Raw genomic sequence first — 15,592 nt, 5'->3', positions numbered from 1 at the left:
TATTCCCCCAGAAGAAGGTGGGGAGGAGGATTTCTGGTATTGAAAAGGTTTCTGTGCTGAGTAGCTTGTCTGAAGGAAAAATACTTGGTTATTAAGGAAGCTTGTGGCTCTGTGAACCTCTTTTTTTTCTTTCTTTCTTTCTTCTTTTTTTTTTTTTCTTTTTTTATTTTCTTTTTTTTTTTTTTTTTTTTTTGTCTGTTTGGGGTTTACACAAGCATCAGGGTGCCTGCTAGGCTAAGATGCAGGCATTTCTCACTTCACAAGTCACTGTGGCGTGGTACCCAGCTTTTGTGAAGCATTCCAGTTTCACTCCTCAACAATTACACTGATATATATAATCTGTGTCTCTGCACACTAGTTTATGAGTTGCCCCGTTTCATGTGCTTTGCTCTGTTTGAGAGCATCCATTGCACTTTTGAGAAGCCAGCAGCTTCTAAAGAAGAGCCTCACTTGTGACTGCAGCTCCCTCACTCTCAGCATTGACTTATTTCTTATTTTACTTACTTTCACTCACTACTTACCTGTCCAGGAAAAGTTTTAGATTGTATTCCTCTTCCTCTACTCTGGTAAATTAAATTATGGAAATATGGGTGTGGGTTTCCTACTGAGGAAGGATTTCAATATGTGAGAAATCAGATGTGTTTGGCAGTACCTGGAGTTTTGATAGAGGTGTAAGTATTGTATACAAAGCTAAGATGGAACTAAAAACTCATATTCTTCAACAGAGGAGATGCTTTTGTTTCCACAGTGAATTCATCACTTTTCATTTATGCACAGAGCAGAGCTATCTAGGCAAATTTGTTAGCCTGCAAAGTGTAACATTGGGAAACATTAAAGAGTTGCAAGAAAGTACTACAAAGACAGCATGCTGAATTTAGTAATTTAAAAAATTTTAAAAAGAAGGTTACTATAATGCTCCTACTACAGCAATTTGACTGGAAGAAAACTTGAAGCAGTGTATAGATGAGACCCCAGATGGGCACCTGTTATGAAATATTTCTCTGATTTAAATATTTTTGTGATTCTTGAGAATTAAACATAGCCTTTCCCCTTACAGCATTGCAGTATGACAGTTAAATACTAAGGACCTTGGACAAAATTGATGGGATTGTGTGATCTCATTCTTGATTGGCTATGCCTGTCTGCAGTCTTAAATCTTCCTTTAATATGTGATTAAAATGTGTGTAATATGTATGCCTGTAAACCTATATGTGGAGAGGCAGCAGTGGGGATAATTATCTTTTACTAAAGAGCTGTGTGGAATCATCCTGTAGTGACAGAGCATTTCATCCCTTTCTTAGGTCTGGGGTGATCAGTTACCACCAGTTCTATATTCACTGCTCATGGGCTCCAAAACAGTGTGCACAAAGGTAGAAATTAATCTGTTTTCTGAAGAGCAGAGGAGTGAGAAGGTCTAGTTAAAGTGCCCTTGGCCCTTGAAACATGCAGTTATACCACAGCAGGAAAAGAGACACCACGTAATTCATAATGAATCTTTTAGTATTTGATGATGAAAAATGGCATTGTCACACTCCTGATATGCCTTTTTTCCCATATGCCAAATAGAGGCATTCATTTCTCTTCTCCATCTCCAGCTGATCCATTTAGACTCTGAGTGTTATTTACTTTTCAGTTTCCTGAATTTATTTTCTTCTAGTTTACAGAAGACCCGGCAAAGTGCCAGGTTCATATTGATTTATTAAAAAAGAGAAGAAGAAAGAGAAAATTAAGGCAATTGAGTATCCAGCTCTGCGGGAATTTATTTGTGCTGTCAGTGAACACTTCTTTGTTATAAGATCACAAGTTCTTTTAAGATAACACACTTCAGCTATACATTTTTCTCTCTATCAGCAAAGAATCTTGTTTTCAAAGGGGATAGAATAAATACTGAGATTGAGGACTGTGGAGAACATGATATACATTGTAAAAGGCCTGTAAAACAAATTAATTAGACTGACTGTGGGTAGAGTTGTTTCTCCTCAGAATGTCTGCTCATGGGACTTACTGTTTTCTATAAAGTGCTCGTCACTTTTCAAGCTCAGGTCCAAACTTGTGCTTTGAAATTTTTCAAAGATTTGGAATTCCTGCTGCTAAACAAGCAGAGCATCCACAAACAGCTGTATTCTTTCCTTTTCCCCCATCTTACCTGTACTTTTTCTGTTCATGAGCCATGGCTGCTTCTGCAGTTTGCTCTTTATACTCTGTTGCCATGTAGTGCTGTTTGTGTCAGAACTGCTACCTTGCTCGACCTTTTGTTTGCCTTCATCATCTTATGCAATGAATTGTTATTCCGTGCCCTGGGGCTTCCCCAGTCCCATCTGTTTCAAGTCTCTAGCATGCTGTTACCTGCACTGACTTACTTCCATCGAAAGGAAACGTGGCCAAATCCTCGTATTGCAGTTCTCTCTGAAGAGAAAAAGCAAAAGCTTTCCTTTTGCTTCACGGAGTTCCCTGTGTGGAGCCTTGTTCTCTGTAGCACCTATCACTGGAATGGACTGCCAGTCTCGCTGATTCTCCATCTCAATTTGAAATCTTGTTTGGGGAAGGAGAAAGAAATTCTGTTGTCAGGAGCAGTCAAGCACTTGTGATGGGATTTATGTCTCAGAGGCTGGCTGGTAACAGCACCACAGTGAAATAAGTCTCTCAATGCTAACATCTGTTCTTGGTTTTGTTTTTCTTTGCCCTCTTGTTTAGAATTTGGAATGGTTTGCCTGATATTTTCTGCAGCGTTGGCCTACTTCCCCTCGCGCCCTCCATTCCCCCCCAGCGTGGCTGCAGCGAGCCAGCGGCTCAGCTACAGGAGAAGTTTTTGCAGACTCTTAAGGTAGGACCTCATTGGATTTCCACTTCAAAGCAGATCAGTGCCTAAGTAAATAAAAACAAGTGTGCTTTAATCTTCTCATTCAGCAAACAAGTTGGTTTGTAGTACTTTTAAACAAAATAAAATTAAATATTAATGTCAAGACATAAAAGGATGCTAACTGCTAAAGAGCAGACATTAAATTTTAAACCACTGTGTATAGCTCCACTCTTCATGCCAGTCCTTCAGCACCAGCAGTGCTTTAGTCGTCCTGTTAGCATGGCTTTTATTATGCAATGCTTCTGTTACATCAGGTTATACAAGATTGTTAAAAGTGAGCAGTGAGAAAACAGTGAACAACACTTGGCAAAACTAAGTAATTTTTTTCTGTGCTTATTATATTGGAATGAATTTGGGGTTTACTTGTCTTTTGAAGGATTATTCAGCTGCTTTCATTCAACCACAGAAGCAATGAATGAACTATCTAAAACTGTTATATGATCTATTAAATCTCATTAATTGTACGTTAAAATATGAAGTGGGAATAAGAAAAATGTCTCCAGGTGTGTTTCTAGATAGGCTCAAAGGTGAGCTAGCTTGCTTTGAATTTTTTAGATTAAATAAAAAGGTTACAAAGACAGTGACAGTATTGCAGCTTCTCCCTCTTGGGTTCTTTTGCTAAGACACAGTCCCACTTCCCCCAGTGTTTGTACAGTGTCTTGTGTAATGCAAATATGGTCTCAGAGGAGCAGCTAAAGCAACTGTAATATTAAGGGTGAAGAATTGTGAAGACCCATGCCCTGTGATGATACTGCACAGAGGAACTTTCTGGGACAAAGAAGAGATGCTTCCCTGGTACTGAATATGACTGACTTCACTGGGAAGCTTCTGACTCTTGCTGTAATTGTTTGTGGAGTGATGTAGGAGCTGAATCTGCATATAAAGAGCTGCTTGAAGCTTGATAATTGTGCAGCTTTAGATATTTAGTTACTACAGACCTATTGTGGACTGTACTTTCAATAATTGTATTTAGAGGCAGCGAAAACAACTCATCCTTTGTCACTGGGTTTTCTTCTCTTTTGTTTTTGGAGGCTTTTTTTTTCTCATTTGGGGGAGTAAATAGTTGGCAAGATGCTTAATCCTGTTTGTTCATCCTGGAGCAGGCTGGCACTCAGGAGGTGTGAGTACAGCTGGGTGGTTAGTCTGCTAAGTGACCTATTCAGGGTATTAAAAAATAGCAGTTCCCTTAAGGACACTTACCACACACAATAATGCTGTTCTGCACCCAAGCTGATGTGCCGTTAGACCCTGCCTGAGGGCTGTGTTGTAAAAATGTTGCTGTTGAACAGAAATCCAAACAGCAACTGGCTTTGCAGGTGAAATATAAAATTTTAGTTGACAGTGCTCCATTTGGGAGTTTTATAACCATTAGATTCCATGTTCAAAGTGTTGTAAACAGTGGACCTTGAGATACTTGTAAGGTCAGGATGTAAACAGCAAAACTGGCTTACTGTTAACAATAACCAATGAAACTTAAGAAAACAAACTGGGCTTTTAAATAAAGAGTATAGTTTGCAGTGTCTCCAAGAACCGAGAGGGCTTTTTGAAAATGTAGACAGGTAGATAATTATATCTCTCTTCCCTTGGGTCTTGCATTCTTCCATGCTACCCTTTATCAAAGGCACTTCTTCATTCCTCTGTACGTGAAACAATCAACAGTTCATCATTAAGCTCACTTATCTTGGGGAGCTGTTCAGTAACAATCTGTCATGCAAGGGAGTTTTATAAAAGAAAATATCTGCCATACTTCAAGAGAAATCCATCATCTAGTTCATTAGGCTTCTTAGCTCTGTTGCCTGCCTAATCTAGGCTTCATCTTGGCTCAGAGAGCCTTTCATTAGACTTGGTGGTGTAGACTGAAGGTAACCAGCAGAGAGTACCAGGAAATCATAATTTCCTTTTATTGTTGACTTACCCTTTGGTGTAAGAACTGTGTGTACATTCAGGACGTGTATTTGCATCAGCTGGTGGGCTCACCCAGCGATGCACGAGATACACACATGAGAACTGAGATGTTCATACCTTCCCTGTCTTCTCCACCAGGCTGCAGTTTTATTACTTCAAAATAAAGCAACATAGCATAACTTTACCGTTGAAGTCACTGACCTTTTCTCCTTGGACACCAAGGGGATCTATCACATCCTTGCAACTCCCACACTCCTTCGTGCTGTCAGGTCCTTTGGCAGCCTTCTACATGAGCTGCTTTTTGCAGAGTTATTAACACCATCAACAGAGGTCAGCCATCCCCTCTGAGCCCTTTTTGGGGGACTTTCTTAGGAACTTGATTCTTCCTTCTGATTTGGAGGGTTCCTCCTTCTGACAGATTGTATCAATTAGTTGATGTCTGATTATCTCCTGATACCAACTCTCTCAGCCTGCATTGGAAGACAACAGATTGGTCATGGTTTGGGAGCTAAGCCCAAATGTTTTAACAGTCTATCACACACTGTGACAAGTGTAGCTTAAATTTCCATTAGAAAATGTGTGGTGCCCTATCTCAGTTTCTTGGGTGAAGCAAATATTACTTGTTTTTATTTCCCCAGTTCAGGATATTCCACAAACTTCAATGGAAAAAAAATTCTAATACAAGTAAATGGGTGATAAGTCTTAAAACCTGCATTAAAAAATGCATTGTGATTTTTGTTTTGAAGTAATACGATACTTTTAGCCAGTTACATGGCTTTTCTATTTTCTAGGGACTATGTAAGCAATTTTGAATTTTTGTATCAGGGGTTTTATGCATCATTATTGCTTTAATGACACTTTCATCAACAACACCATGTAGTAATGGAAACTGCTCAGAATGTGCCTGATGTTAATAGGCACTGTCAAAGTTACTCTGAAAACAATGACTGACTTTGATGGGGCTCCCCTCTGAACCAGCCTGTCTTACAGATTCTAGTGGCGTTAGGTTTCTGAAAAAACAGAAGAAAAAAATCAATTCATATTCCAGAAGAATGCTTTAACAGAGAGCCTAATTCTGATACCCTGTCATTGCTGATAGGATAGAAAACAGTGTGGGTTCAACAGCTGATGGTGTGACAGACAGCGCATTTTTCTACTTTCAGTGGAGCAATTGCAAAATTGCAAAATCTGTGCACAAGTGACTGGAGCCATGAAAAGTGTAGCTGCTACAGAAAATGTGTGTTTGGAATGGCTTTAGCCAGCACGAGGTGTTGCTGGGCAAGGGGGCAGAATGACACCTGGTGATCAGTATCTCTGTCACTGCCAGGCTCCCTTTCTCCTGGCCAGCTTCCTTGTTGTGGAGACCAGGCAGGGGAGCAGACTCTGTCCCTGGAGATTGTCATCATGCAGAGCTGTCACTGCAGGGTTGGTACTAGGGGTTGGATGTGGCACAGAGCAGCTATCCCACAGCACAGTCTGTCTTGGTGCTTGAGTTACAGAAAACAAATACACCCCAGAAAACTCTGATCAAGTAAAGGACAAAATTCTCCCTCCAAAAGTAGCTCTTTAATGAAGTTGAGGTCCAGGTAGCCAAAGGTTTTGAATATTCAGCAAATGTTATTTCAGAACACTGCATTCAGACTTGTTTCCTCTTGGCAATCTACAATATGGCTCTATAAGGTCTATGCAGAATTAATTCCCTTTTATTTTATTCGACAAATGTTGAAATGGCTTTCTCATGGATAGTATTAAATAAAATCAAATGCCAAGGTGATACAAGATAGACTAGGATAAGAGTATGGCATTCTTAAAAAAGGAAAAAAAGTTGTCAGGAGGACAGTAGCATTCAGAGAAATATAGCTAATTTACAGAAGAGCTGAAAGTTTTGAGTGTTGTTTTTCTTTGCATTAAATGATAAATCTGACATGAATTATGTTGAAAGGGGAGGATATGTTCATGCTATGGAAATGTGTTATTCAAGAAGAGGATGTGTGAAAAAGAACAGTGCAAAAAGCACTGGCTGCTGTGTTGTGTGTGGCACATCTAAGGCAGTAAAACAGCGTAAGCTGCAAACTTGCAAATGTTTTGGAGAGTAATTGAATCTCTCTCTCCCTCTTGGCTTTTGTAACTGTGTGCTCTCAAATTGCCACTGCTTGCCAAGGAACTGGTACTGATCAGGATCAATTTTATGTAAATTGTTTGAGACCAGAGGGAGCCATGTTTCGGGTTACACAGATATCCCGTGGGATAACTGACCTTGGAATCACCGTAAAATCTTTTCAGTTTAAAACATTGCTGTGTCAGTTTCCAAAGTGTATTTTCTTTCCCATTTGAAACATTTTTGAGGAAACTTGGATGTCTCTTAGCAAGGATTTCACATTTGCTTTCAGTTACAGTGAGTGGGGGAAATTGTTGGTTAAATTCCTGTTTAGCTCTATACATTGAAGATGATGATACAGCTTTGACTGAATACTAATAGTTGAATATTAAACACTGAATACTAAAGGTTGAATAAATGAGGGGGAAAGCAAGTATTTTTACTATTTAGAGTAGTATATCTGTTTCTGGTTTTTACTAGTTCATATTGTCAAAATTTTCCACTCCTGCAACTGTGTCTGCCTCATTTCCAGACCTTTCCTTGCCTTTTACCAAAATAAAGAGAATTAGAAAAGGCTTGGTTTTTTTGGTTTTTTTTTGTTTTGTTTTTTTTTAATTTTTTAAGTGCAGTTCAAGAGGAATGAATCTCTGATTTTATTTTTGAAATAATCTTTTAATCTTTTAAATTAGTGCTTATTATTCCTAACATACACTTAGACTAAGTAGGTTGCCCATGCCAATGCATGGAAGAATTGCTTGCAGAAATGAGAAACATACGAGCCCAGCATTTTTTACAGAAATCTTTGAACTATGTGGAGAGACTGGCTTTTTCTAGTGTCACAGTGCTAAGGTAGTAACATTTCAGCCACTAGGAATTCAGTGGCATGGCTGGATACCTTTCTTGGTTTCCCTGGCTCACTCCTCCTTCAGACCGTTGCTTTGCTTGATGGGCAGAATATAGATTCTAGGGTGTGATTTACTCTCCTGGCTAATGTTGGTGCAATTTTTGGTATAAGCTGAGGCTAATGGCAACCTTTTATCTTCACAGCAATTTCCGATTCTTGATGATTGCTTTGGCCTATGCAATACCACTGGGTGTTTTCTCTGGCTGGTCTGGTGTTCTGGATTTGATATTAACACCCATTCATATAAGCCAGGTAAGTATCTCCTGACTGATAATCAGTAGCTATTTTGTAAGTAGCATGTTTTTATTTTGTGGCAGCATGCAGTTTTATCAGATTTTTATGTTTAACATGCTGTTAATACATATGGACCACTTTACTCTGAAATTTTAAACAAATGAATGAACTGTGGCTTTGGCATCCCAAACCGTCAAAACTCTCCCTGCTGACTCTCCATCAGTGATGAGTGTTTTCAGAACTGTACATGCCTTTTAACAAAAAGGAAGAAGTAGGTAAAAGTATTGTTGGCTGCTGCATCTCTAGCGAAAGAAAATAATGTATGCAAGTGGAAAAGATGAAGTGGGGAGAAGATGATTTCTAAGCTTTTGATAGAGTATTACAAAAAACCAGAGGACATTACTCAGATTCCATAAAGAGAGGTCACATTTAGGGCATAGACTACTTAGTCATACTTTCTTGTGGTGAATTTATTTCCCAGAAAAAGCTTTGCACTTCAGATTATTGTAGAGAGCTGGTGCTAGCAGTTTGGAGCTCCTGCACAACTGTTTTGAAAGCAACAACATCTTATTTTCTAAGCTTTAACACATTTTTCTATGTTTTGTTTCGGTTTTTTTCCCTGTCAGGTGGATGCAGGCTGGATTGGATTTTGGTCTATAGTTGGAGGTTGTGTTGTTGGCATAGCAATGGCAAGGTAGGAATAATTACAGGTCCTTCTCCATGTCTTCAACTGTGATTGTCATTTATTTTATCCTCTTAAGAACAGAACTTGTTTTCTCTCATCTTTCAGAAACTTGAAATGGAAAATTCCTTTTGGGGTTATAGTGTATTTCTAATAAAGCAGTAATTTGTACCATGTGAGTGGTTGCTGGGGATTGAGAATTCCACATGCATATACCTGAATTTGGAAGTCAGATTCTTGTTCCTGACAATGACTTCCTGTATGCTGCTTTTGAAGACAGCTCTGGTGAATTCAGCTGCCTGATATGAGGGAGAACCTCATTGTAGCACATTTGGAAAGCATTGAAGAAATTCTTTTCTGTCTCCTTCCATTACCACTTCTGGGTATATTGTTTTCCAGAGGGATATAGGGAATATAGCACAGGCAGCCTACCCACAATAACATTATGTTCCTCACAGAAAAATTAGTCTGGGCCCATTTTGGGCAGGTTGCTGAATTCCTGCATAGCCTGACTATTTTCTGCTGTATCCTATGGGCTATAGTATGGGTGTCTGTATGCTTTTTGTAAATCCAGACACAAGCTGTCTCTGGCCATCATAAATGCTGATGACATTAGGAGTGAAAGAGCAAGAAATGGATTGCCCTTCCAAAAGGCTGCTGTTTCTCATTCATTGAGATCCTCTTTAGTAAAAGGGATGTGGGAGGGAGAAAAAGTCTTCTAAGAGGTACCTGAGCAGTGAGTTTATTATGTGATTACAGTTAATTATATGTTCCCTTTACTTTGGGATATCTGAGCATTGTCCTGGCTTTTCTGTGTCCACTCTTTAGACTCCATGTGCAGATACCTGCAACTGTTGCATGGTCATGGTGTTGTAGATGGAGAGAGTGATCTTTTTAGGACTCTCTTATTTTTCTTTTTGAAACTCTGTTTTTTTTCACTTGCTGTGCTTCATCAGAGTACACAATGCATAAAGAAATGTGAGGTTTCACATCCTGATATTTTGCAGGCTGCCTAGCAACTGCAACAGGGAGAGGAAAAAACTCCTGACCTAGGGAAAAGAAACAAGCGCTTCTCTCCCATCCACTCCAGATGCAGGCAAAAGGACTTCATCTAGCCAAACAAAGTTCATGCCCTGATTTCCTCTAAAAAGAGTTGCTTTTGATTAGCTAAGCTCAGATACAATGTTTTCTCTGTAAGAGAATAGATGTTTAAAAGCAACTGCTGCAAGTAACACAGATGCCAGAGGTTGCATGTTGAAACAGGTATACTGGCATTTTTCATCATGAGTTAATCTCTAGAATATTGGGAACATTTCAATAGTAGAGCTCAGAAGCTCACTTTACTAGGAGAGAATCTGCAAACTCTATGTCCATATGCAAATCTCAGTCTTTATGGTAGATTAATTTATTTAATATATTGCCTGGGTTAAGTTTCAGGAAATGTAGGCAGTCCCTTTAACTGCTTCAAAATTGACTTCAAACCTTGTTGAATGCTTGTATTTTGTAGCATTTAGTAAATTTAAGAAATACCAACAGTCTGTCTCCAAATATGCCTTTCTAACTTAGGCAATGCACAGTTCAGATGGGAGGGTTTGCATACAGAAAGGGAGGGAGGAGGTGATTTGTCACTTCTGATGGATGACTCTCCCTCCTAGGCCTATTCAGCATTTATCTGTGTAGGGTTGAATCAATGACGAGTCTGACTGTAATCTGCTGAAAGTTGTAATTAGGAAAATTAAGTAATGATTCTTGTCAAAGCTGACAAGTTGATATATTTCAGTGTCAGAACTGTGATTTGCCAAGCAAGCAGCTCTCTCCCTTAACCACCTCTCAAGAAGCTGTTAGTTTTGGGGTGGGTTTTTTTCCTTTTTTTTTCTGCTAATTTGTTAAAGCAAAATTGGTGCATCTTAGGAATTTGCTCCTTTCATTTTTGTCAATGCACATTCTGTAATTTAGAATTTTTAACAATCTGAGACTTGCTCTGGAGCATTAGGTCCTGTACATCACAGTAGGTGTTAAATCATCTGTATTTAAAGTAATGCCCAGTTTGGAAATTTGTTCATCTATCTCACTTTCAAAATCCTGCGAGTTTCCCTCAGCTTTATACATAAATTCTTCTGCTCTCCACCCACTGCTGTCCTGATAGCCATGAACTTACATGTTTAGCTAATGTGTTTGATGCATTTTTATCATTGAAAAGCCTGGCCTATTTTGGGCAGCTGGTAGGTGCTGTACCCTTTGCTGGCAGCTTTCAAATGCTGCTAGTTTGAAGAAAAGCAGTGTCAAAGAGCAGCATTCATATAATTGCATGGAAACATAAATCTATTCCCTGTTCTCAGATTTTTAATTTTTTTTTCCCCACATTTGCCAAGGATCATAGATATTTCTGAGGTTTTGTCCTCTGCAGCTCAATTTCAGTTCTTGCTTCTAACCTGCAGTGTAGTCAAAATGCTGAAACTTTATGGCATGGTGATAATTTCCTTAGCAACAGACACTGTTGTCAGCAGTGCAGGTTTGTGATTTTAACTGTAGGATACAACCTAGGGCTGGATCTGCTGGGAGGCTGGAGACTGTTACCAGCAGTAGGCTCAGAGGTCTGTGTCTGGTAAAGAATACACCTTCTCTCCTGCTGTGCCTACTTTTTTAGCAGTTGCAGGCAACCCCTTATTTGCTAGATGATGTAGAAGGATTTATACAGAACAAAGGTTTGAAATCAGGTACAGGGTCAGAGGATAAAAGTAATTTCTCATATTTTTTGATTGAAGCAAGTATTATGAAGAGTAGACTAGATTTAGTCTTCTTTATTCTCCTGTAACCAGACAAGAAACAGAAGTTTTTCAATGATCAAGTTAAGGCTAGGTTATTATGTCATCTTTTTTTCTATTATTTCTATTGCTGGCTGAATCCAGTAGCTGAATAAAACTTTACTTTGGGGTGCATTTGACCCTTTTGGAGTTCTATGATATGTGAGAGCTCTTTGGAGCACCCTGCTACCCAAACTGGGATCTTTGTGTCAGGAAGAGTTGCAGCTGCTTGGTAAAGGTAAGTATTTTCTCCACTTAGCTGTAATGGACTAGATGCATATCAGCCTTCCATGTCCACATATTCTTGGTGGTGGATAGAGACCAAGGATCCTCTAGAGATCACCCCCAGACCTGTAGTCTGTGAATGCCCCTCCCAGAAGGCTGAGATTTCCCACATTGTTTCATTAGACAGGATCTAGTGCCTGTAAGGACAGTGATGTTGTCTGCTAGCAGGCAAAGCAGGAGTCTCTGTGGAACAAGCTGGAAGTTTACACTTCAAGATGCTTCTGCAAAGCTTTTAAAATTGCTGATTTTGACCCTAGTGATCCCAAAGAATAATTAAAGAAACTCACTGGCAAACCAGTGAGGCAATTCTGATTCTTTGATTGGATCGTCATAAAAAAAATCCACCAGTAGCAGCTGACCTCTGGCTATTGGATATGAATGCATAAGCCACTTGAACATTGCAGTCATAAACTTCTCAGATTATATGCAGCATTGATCTCCCACTACTGCATATTGAATTACTCACTGCTAAATTCAATGTGAAATTCAGGCATGGGTAGAATCAAAATACAAGGAAAGAAGTTGGTTTGGGGAGCAGAGAGTGTTTGAGTGCATTACTCCTACATCTCTTGCACTATATTTGGAAGTTCTCAAAATTTTGGCAGCATTTCCTGTTTTATCAAGTAAGCTATAAGGTATCTGCTTATAGAGTGATCTTTGTCAGGGCAGAGAAGGCAGCTTGTGTACAGACAAATTTAATCGTGGAACAAACTAGGTGGATTATGCTGCCATTAGCCTAATCAAGGTAGGAGCCTGTCAAGGGGGCAGAAGATAGGCTTTAGAAATACATAGCTAACCTGTCCATTCCAAAATCACATCTCCTAAGCAGGAGATTATAGAAAATTACTCGTGAATAAATGATATTGCCTTTTCTAATATATCTTTCCTAGTAGTTAGGTTGACATCCCCTTTGAAAAGAGCAGTTACACTGATAATTATGCCACATGAGCCTGGCTCAAAAGCATTCTGTCTCCTTGAAAGAAAAAGGGGAAAAAAAGATGAAAAAGACAATTGTAGCATCAGGTAGTATAAGTATCTAATTCCCTCTATATAACAGCCAGACTGCCCAAGGACTTGTGGGGTCCTCCTCCCCCAGCCTGTCATCAGGGTCTGTGTAGAAGAGGAACAGCACCAAGCTTGTGGTTTCTGGAACTTTTCGACCCAAAACAGCCCTGGCATAGTGACCCCCTGTGTAAGGAGTTCCTTCCTTGCCTGAGCCACCACAAGGTTCACCACCAATGCATCCAAGGGTTCAGAAGCTGTTCCTTGTCATCTTCAACTAGGGATTCTTTGGACTTTTTTGGAGTTTTCCCATTTCCTACAGGAATGAATCTTGACACTTAGCTATGTCTTGAATGAAACGTGGCAGCCTCCTCATATGCTAATGGAGCTCTGTGTCTGCCAAGGGAAATGCTGACAAAACAGTGATGGAAGTAGTGGTGAGATATTGTGTCCAACAAATGTAGAAGGAAAAAAAAAACTCTCCTCCAGTGTTTTCATTTGATGGTTTGAGAATTGCTTGAGAATTGTTCTGGTATAGTTGTTACTTTGTGACAGCTAAAAAACCCATGGCTCTTCAGCTGGACAGCTAGAAATATCACCATTCTATAAAAATACCTTTTTTCTATTTCTGAAAATGAGAAATTACTTTTAAATTGCTTTTATAGTCTCTAAAATGTTTCATTATAATATACTCAATTAATTATGAAGCATCACATTTAAATAATATGAAAATCAGCATTTGTATTGCTCTGATGTGTGTTTTTATTTTAGATTTGCAGATTTTATCAGGGGCATGCTGAAGTTCATACTGCTGCTGCTTTTATCTGGAGCAACATTAGCATCAACCTGGTTCACTCTCACCTGTCTAACTACTGTCACTCATCTACCTTTAACCACAGGTATTGACAATTATTTTAATTCCTATTCTTTATAATTGATATTGCAGGCAAATATTTGCAGTCTTCAATATCTTATAACCTGGTTTGGTATCTTTAGTAATACAATAGTTTTACTGAGACAAAAAAAAAAATTAGAAACTATTGAACCTGAAATATCTTAATTGCTTTGAATAACTCAATATGAAAAACCCAATAACAGGACCCCACATATTTAAATTTGATTTGGAAATTGTTTTTCTGTTTTGAGTCCTTTGGAATAACCAAAGTGAGAAATAAATCAAGAAAAATCAGATGAATGAGAGTAGTGTTGCATATAAGAAAGAGTGACATGTCTGGGAATTTAGGTGTTTGAAACTTGCATTAGTTATTGGAAACACATGGTGCATTTCAAACCAAGGTGACCCATAGTGTTTTCAGCCATCTAAATCTGTCCCTGCACAGTGCTGTCCTCTTTTTTTGCACCTGCATGCAGGTTCAGGGAACTCTTCCAGCCCAAATTTAACTCAGCCTGTGCCTCAAAAAGACAGGAAAAAAAGCTGTTGGCAGGAGTGGGGGAAAAGCTCAGAGGTCTAGTTGGGCTGCCAGCAAGCTGCACCCTTAGTTGAAAGCTAGCACTGCTTAGTTCTGAAAAATCTGTCCTTCACCTTATTATCTGCACCAAAGAACTGATCCACCTGTGATTCCAAGATCTTCAACAGAGTAGCAAGTTACAGTAAGACCTAAGCCATCAAGATTCAAAAATATATTTATTTAGTGAAGAATTCTATAAATCCATTTTAAATGAAGGGCCATCTCTGTTACAAGCAATTTATGCATTCTTGGAGAAATGAAAACTTTTTTTTGCCCATTTTTAATAAAAGAGTTTGGTGGTGAGAGTAGTATGTAGAGTAGTGTTCTACTCAAATTAAGTTTGAGTCTCAGTAAGTGTCCTTGGTGCACTGCAAATGTCAACTATAAACTAAAGTGGGTACAGCAAATTGAAATACACAATCAATTCAGGAGCAACACCATCTGGATGGATAGGTCAAATTTGTGCTTTATCTTGAAATTTCAATGCTTTCAAAAATTCTGCTTAAATAAAACATAATTTAATCAATAAACAAATCAAATTTCATGATGGCTGTTGTCATACTAAATGACTACACATTTCCATCAAATCTAAAATAAAAGCAATAAAAGCTTTTTTCTCATGCTTGCCTGCTTCATCACTACAAGCCTGCAGTAATGTAAATTTTTACAGTAACTCTGAATTGGTGCAACAAGTCAAACACATAAATGACCCTTCAAGTCTATGCATAAGAATGAAGCAGAAACATTTCAAGAGGGGAAAGTCATTATGTACATACTCACCAGTGTTCCAAGACAAAACTGATGGAGCTCTCTCTGATTTTATTTTATTGGGGTTTTTTTTTTAAAGAATTTGGCATGCAACATAGGTTCTATAAGAATTCTTATTTTTTATACCATGTAGTTGCATTGTGCTGGGATTTTTTGGAAAGGTCATCCACTGTCAAGACATAAAAGTAGGTAGGGTATTTGAGGTTTGATATATAGTGTCCTAAACTAGCACCCCTTGATTCAAATGCAGGGATTGGTTTGTACTGTTCATACTATTGCCATTTCTGTTAATATAGATGATTCCTTAGATTAAGTTGTAATTATAGATCAAATTTTTCTGTTAGTGCTTTTCTTATATATGCCACTGTAAATACTGAACCCTTTTCTTTAAAACAGAAGCTTGTTTTGAATAGAAGTGCCAGGAATGTGGTACATTCCTCAGAAGAAAAAAAAAAAAAATAGGCAGTCTAAAGCATCAGAGTCTAATGTGCAGCCAGAAAATAAGATCTCTTTTTTCTTCTGTATAAATTTCATAGATATGTGGTGGGGGAAGGTTTGTATCAAGCTCTTCTCATTAAAGT

General features: G+C 38.6%; 1 protein-coding gene across 1 annotated transcript in view; it reads left to right on the top strand.

The window, feature by feature from the left end:
• Nucleotides 1–15,592, top strand: part of SLC49A4 (solute carrier family 49 member 4) — a 71,008-nt gene that overhangs the window by 36,225 nt on the left and 19,191 nt on the right. The window contains exons 4-7 of the mRNA XM_031505445.3: nt 2,695–2,824; nt 7,911–8,019; nt 8,628–8,695; nt 13,546–13,673. Of these exons, the coding sequence (XP_031361305.3) occupies nt 2,695–2,824; nt 7,911–8,019; nt 8,628–8,695; nt 13,546–13,673 (435 nt within the window). The remainder of the gene's footprint in view (nt 1–2,694; nt 2,825–7,910; nt 8,020–8,627; nt 8,696–13,545; nt 13,674–15,592) is intronic.

This window comes from Lonchura striata, chromosome 7 (genome assembly GCF_050655825.1).
Source record: "Lonchura striata isolate lonStrDom1 chromosome 7, ASM5065582v1, whole genome shotgun sequence".
Classification (NCBI taxonomy): domain Eukaryota; kingdom Metazoa; phylum Chordata; class Aves; order Passeriformes; family Estrildidae; genus Lonchura; species Lonchura striata.
Note: the sequence above shows the minus strand (reverse complement) of the source record. Positions and strands in the feature narration are given on the sequence as shown.